Here is a 5,880-nt window from a genome sequence, read left to right as displayed (position 1 = left end):
TCTCTCTCTCTCTCTCTCTCTCTCTCTCTCTCTCTCTCTCTCTCTCGTTGGTAAGTTTTGTGATCCCTATGTCTACTTGGCTTGCAGCAAGCTCGGGACTCTCCAGGAAGACAGAAGGGATAGAGTGAATCACTCTCCATACAAAAAGGATCTAGTAGAGTGGCTTACAGGCTGTGATCTGGATAGTACAATGGCTATCTTCCAACAGAAAGCTCAAGAATCTGGTGTTGTCCACAGACTGGATGCCTCAGCAGCTCTTCAGTATACACTGGAAACCCAAGAAATGGGCTCTAAACTCAGTGAAGGAATAAACTTACCAGGGAGAGTGAGGGCAAGCAGGCCAAAAGCAGAGGTGCTTCCATGTCCTTTGTATAGGCTGTCACCAGCAGGCGTGGCCCAGATTTAGGGTGGGTTTTCTGACCTCAAATGATCCAATCAAGAAAAATCCCTCCCAGTGTGTGCTTTGCACACCGTTGATCCCATCGCTCAGGAGGCAGAGACAGGCAGATCTCTGTGTGACCTAAGGTAGCTTGGTCTACGTAGTGAGTTGCAGGCCAGCCACGGCTATGTAAAGGCTCTGTCTTAAAGCAAAAAAGCCAGACAGTGTTGACACACACCTTTAATTCAAGCACTTGGGAGGCAGAGACAGGCAGAAATCTGAGTTCGAGGACAACCAGAGCTACATAGAGAAACCCTGACTCAAAACAAAAACAAAAAACAAACCCCTCACAGGCATACCCAGCAGGTTCCCCTTTAATTAATTCTAGATATAGTCAAGTTGACAACCAAGAATAGCTGTCCTGGTTGGACTTGAACTCAAAGCAATCCTCCTGCCTCAGTTTTCCACATGCAGGTATTACAGGTGTGTAACATAAGTTCTGGTTTAAAAATCTCTTGTTACCTTCATTTTTAATGTTTATTTATAGATCTAATTTTATGTCAAAGATCTAATTTTCCTTTTGTTGTTCTGAGATGGGGTATCATGTAGCACAGGTTAGCCTTGAGCTGTCTCAGGCTAAAGATGAACCTGAAGCTCTGCTCTTCAGCTTCCACCTCTGGAGTGATGGGATTTCATTATAGGCATTCACAAGCTCACTTCAGGCAGGGCTGGGGTTTGATCCCTGTTCCTTTGGCATGCCAGGTTGGTTCTCTACCCATTGAGCCATATCCCTAGCACACTCATTTATTTTTTTTGAGACAGCCTCATATAGCCCAAGCTGGTCTCTATGACCTTGAATTTTTTAATCTTCCTGCTTCCTCCTCCCTGATGCTGGAATTACAGAGTGTACAGCTATGCCCAGTTCATGTGGTGCCAGGGATGTGAACGCAGGGCTCCATTCATGCCAGGCAAGCACGTTAGCAGCTGAGCTGCACCCCAGGCCCTACTTCTGTTAGCATAATTGTAAGTATTTTTAAGGTGCTGTGCAATATTTCAGTATAGGATTATGTTTTTAAAATGACCCAATAAGGGTTCTTAACATGTCCATAAAGAACATTCAAAATCCTTTTAAAGCGATTTTAAAAATACGCTCACTTGTCCACTGTCCTCACATGACTGTTCAGTGGCACACCAAGACCCCTTAACCATCATCTGAAATTCAGACCCACTGATCACCTTCCCTCCACCACTGTCCCAGGCCCTGCCTCCGTAACTAACCCATTCCACTTCCTGCTAGGAACCGAGTGCTTTTAGATTCCACACCTGAATTAGGCCATGAAGTTCTTGTCTTCCTGTGCCTGGCTCATTCACTTATGTCCTCTGGGTCTGTCAATCCTGCAGCAAGTGACAGGGTCTCATTCTTTTTTAGTATAGCCCTGGCTGTCCTGGAACTCACTCTGTAGACCAGGCTGGCCTTGAACTCAGAAATCCACCTGCCTCTGGCTCCCAAGTGCTGGGATTAAAGGCGTGTGCCACCACCACATGGCTAGGGTCTTGTTCTTATTTATGACTAAATAACATTTCGCTGTGCACACTACAGAGCTATCGTAACAAAGCACATACATACAGTGCTGGCATAAAGGGACACACACACAAGCTGACGACTCAGGCCAGCAGTTCGAGAGCTAACTCCACATAGTCACGCCCAATTGTTTTTTCAGCAAAAGGTATGAACGTACATTGGAGAAAAAAGTCTCTCTGACGAATGGAGCTGGGAAATTGGATATCTCTATCTACGTAAGAACAAATTCAGTCCCTCCTATTTCCTATACACAAAACCCAACTCCGTGTAAGACCTAAAACTACTGGGGAAAAAAAGCATAGGCCTGGGCATGGTGATGAAGCCTTTGATCCCTTTTATGAGTTTGAGGCCAGGCTGGTATACATAGAGCATTCCAGGCTAGCTAGAGAGATAGAATGATTCCCTACCTCAATAATAACAACAACAACAGCAAACACACACACACACACACACACACACACACACACATTCACTTAGGAAAAACACTTGGATCATTTGGGTCAATATTCTTCACAAAAGATCCTCAGAAGAGCAGTGGTGAGACCCTGTGAGTACTGCGTTCTCCTTTCTTGGCCCTGGTTTTGGATTCCTGCCTTTTGGACTACAACCCTCCTTACCTGGCCTCCATAACCCCCTACCTCCTTCCTCTGCAGCCACCCGGGAGTCAGCCTTTGTCCATGCCATCGCCTCCGCTGGAGTGGCCTTTGCAGTGACACGCTCCTGTGCAGAGGGATCAGCTGCCATCTGTGGGTGCAGCAGCCGCCTCCAGGGCTCCCCAGGAGAGGGCTGGAAGTGGGGCGGCTGTAGTGAGGACATTGAATTTGGAGGAATGGTCTCTCGGGAGTTTGCTGATGCCAGGGAGAACCGGCCGGATGCCCGCTCTGCCATGAACCGTCACAACAATGAGGCTGGGCGCCAGGTATGTGCACAGAAGCCCAGGGCTTGTAGAGCAAGAGCTGCTTTTTCACTGGGATGTCCAGTGGGGCAGGACAAGAGGTAAAGGGGAGGTGCTCTTGGTGACCAGGCTGCTCTGCTTGCCTTCAATCAAGGGACATTGTGCCCAGCTGTACCTCAAGTGTCCAGTGTGCTCCCAGAGAATGCCAGGCTCACTTGCGGACATAGGGTTCTTGGAAGTAGACAGGTGGCAGAGGTAGCTGCAGAGCACATGGTCTCTAAGGATTCCGCGATGAGGAGATGTCCACGAGAGGACAAGACGTGAAGGCAGGAGCAGAGGGATGGAGGGTGGACACGTGTAGTAGATACAGATTGAACAGAGATAGAGGGTTAGAGTGATAGAGATGATTGATACAGGCTACTGAAACAGACGAGAGGGTGCGAGAGGGGAAGGGAGGGGAGAGACAGACAGAGAGACAGAGAGAGAGGAGAGAGACAGACAAATAGAGAGAGATAGAGAGATACAGAGAGATAGAAAGAGACAGGCAGGTAGACAGAGAGAGGAGGGAGACAGAGATAGACAGAAAGACAGAGAGACAGACAGAGAGAGAGAGAGACAGACAAAGATATAGGAAGACAGAGAGAGAGGAGGGAGAGAGACAGACAGAAAGACAGACAGAGACAGACAGACAGAGAAAGGCAGACAGACAGACAGACAGACAGACAGACAGAGAGAGATTATCACGAGGATCTGGAAATACAGAAGGGAGCCATGTTGAAGGTTCCCTCCCTCTGACCAGGTCATACCTGGATCTCAGGGGCTAACACTGGGATTTCAGGAGAAGTGAAGGTCTGAATTTTCATGCACAGACAGTGTTTTACCACACAGCAGCTCATCTTCAAATACGCTTAGCCTCCCTCACCCAGAGAGCCCTGCTTCCCTTCTTTGAGTGTCCAGATAGGTAGTGCTCAGCGGCATAGCAGAGCCAAGAACTGAGTGATGGGCTGGAGAACGACCTCGCACGACTCAAGAATGCCTATCATCAGGTGTCAGGTATGGAAAGAAACAGAGCTGACTGTGGGGGTCAAAACAGAGAGACTTCTTCACAGTGTATTTTAAAGGCATTTTAAGCTAGGTATGGTGGTGCAGGCCTGTAATCCTGACACACAACAAAGGCAGGGCAGGAGGATCAGAAGTTCAAAGTCAGCCTCACTATGTGTTTGAAGCCAGCCTTGTACTTAAGACCTAGTCTCAAAAATAAAGAAGAGAAAGAAAAGGAAAGAAAAGGAAAGGAAAGGAAAGAAAAGATACTGTATCCAGGCACCTGCCTATCTTTCTCTGTAGCAGACATTCAGAGATGTGCTTTTCTGAGGACAAACTGTCACAGTGAAACTTACTTCCATACATAACGAACTTCAGACCTTTGACCTCTTCCTAAAGCCCAACACTAGCTCAAAGGCTCTTATCCTTCAGACAAAGAACAGGATATTCTCTCTGGAAAACCCAGCTCTTCCAGCATGAACAGAGGGGGTGCCTAGAACAGGGCAGTTAGATCACTTTACAGTGAGTGTGTTGGGGAGTGACAACTGCCTCCCACCTGCAGGGATTTCCAGAAAGCAATGTGGGGTGCGGGGGTAGTGGTGCAAGTCTTTAATCTTAGCACTCCAGAGGCAGAGACTAGTGGTTTTCTGAGTTCAAGACCAGCCTGGCCTATCTTAGAGAGTTCTAGGACAGCTAGGATCTCTGAATTTGAGGCTAGCCTGGTCTACAGAGTGAGTTCCAGGACAGCCAGGGCTACACAAAGAAACTGTCTCAAAAACACAAAACAAAACAAATTTAATAATGTAAATACATAACAACAACAACATTTCATCAGGAGTTTTGAAGGGTATGTTCATGAAAGACAAGGGAGGACATGAGGAGGAAGCTGGCAAAGACATAGGCAGGAGCTTTCCTAGAACGGATGTTTTAGACCACACAGGCCGGACTGCAAGGATGGGGATAGAGAGAGAGATGACTTGGCTCAAGAGCTCTTGATGTGCTTTTTAGAGGAACAGCATTTGGTTCTCAGCATCTACACCAAGGGACTCATAACTGATTGTAACTCCAGCTCCAAGATACCACCTGATACCTTCTTCTGGCACCTGCACACACACACACACACACACACACACACGCACACACACACGTGCATAAAACATTTTTAATCTACAAAAATAGGGAAGCCATCTTCCCCAATACCCCAAGATGTATTATGAAATTCAGAGCACAACCTAGAGAAACCCTCCAACCTTCAAAGAGACCACTTGATGTCCCTGCAAAGGTTGAGTGCAAGAGGAGGAGAGCAACAAGGGCATCATTGGAAGCTAGAAGAAATTTGAGCAACACTTTGGGATTCTGAGTGATAAAACGATTTTAATCCAAGAATTTTATTCCCAGCTAGAGTATGAAAGATTTGCTTTTCTACTACATTAGAAAAGGTTTGACTTTAGACAGTACCATTTCCCAAGGTTTACCAGATGGCTGTGAGTGCGTAGGTGTGTGTGTGTGTGTGTGTGTGTGTGTGTGTGTAGGTGTGTGTATGAGTGTGTGTTTCCCAGTGTGTGTGTAGAAGTTAGGGAACACCTTTCTAGAGCTTTTTTTCTTCTTTATTTTTTCTTCCTTCCTTTGTTCCTTCCTCCCTCTCTCTTCTCTCTGTAGCCTTCCCTGTCTTGGAACTCACTCTGTGGACCAGGTTGGTCTCACACTCATAGATCTCCCTGCCTCTGCCTCCTGCGTCCGGGATTAACCATGTGTGCCATCACTGCCCTGCAGAAGTCGCCTTTCTTCCTTTCTCCCTTTTTCTCCCTTTCTCCCTTTCTCCCTTTCTCCCTTTCTTCCCTTTCTCCCTTTCTCCCTTTCTCCCTTTCTCCCTTTCTCCCTTTCTCCCTTTCTCCCTTTCTCCCTTTCTCCCTTCTTTCTCCCTTTCTCCCTTTCTCTCTTTCTTCCTTCCTTCCTTCCTTCCTTCCTTCCTTCCTTCCTTCC

General features: G+C 47.1%; 1 protein-coding gene across 1 annotated transcript in view; it reads left to right on the top strand.

Annotated features, from left to right (window-relative positions):
• The window catches only part of Wnt3a (Wnt family member 3A), a 42,794-nt gene that overhangs the window by 31,566 nt on the left and 5,348 nt on the right, over positions 1–5,880 (top strand). Inside the window, exon 3 of the mRNA XM_021177986.1 lies at positions 2,615–2,880. Coding sequence (XP_021033645.1) covers positions 2,615–2,880 — 266 coding nt within the window. The remainder of the gene's footprint in view (positions 1–2,614; positions 2,881–5,880) is intronic.

This window comes from Mus caroli, chromosome 11 (assembly GCF_900094665.2).
Source record: "Mus caroli chromosome 11, CAROLI_EIJ_v1.1, whole genome shotgun sequence".
NCBI lineage: Eukaryota > Metazoa > Chordata > Mammalia > Rodentia > Muridae > Mus > Mus caroli.
This window is presented reverse-complemented; position numbering and strand designations above follow the sequence as displayed.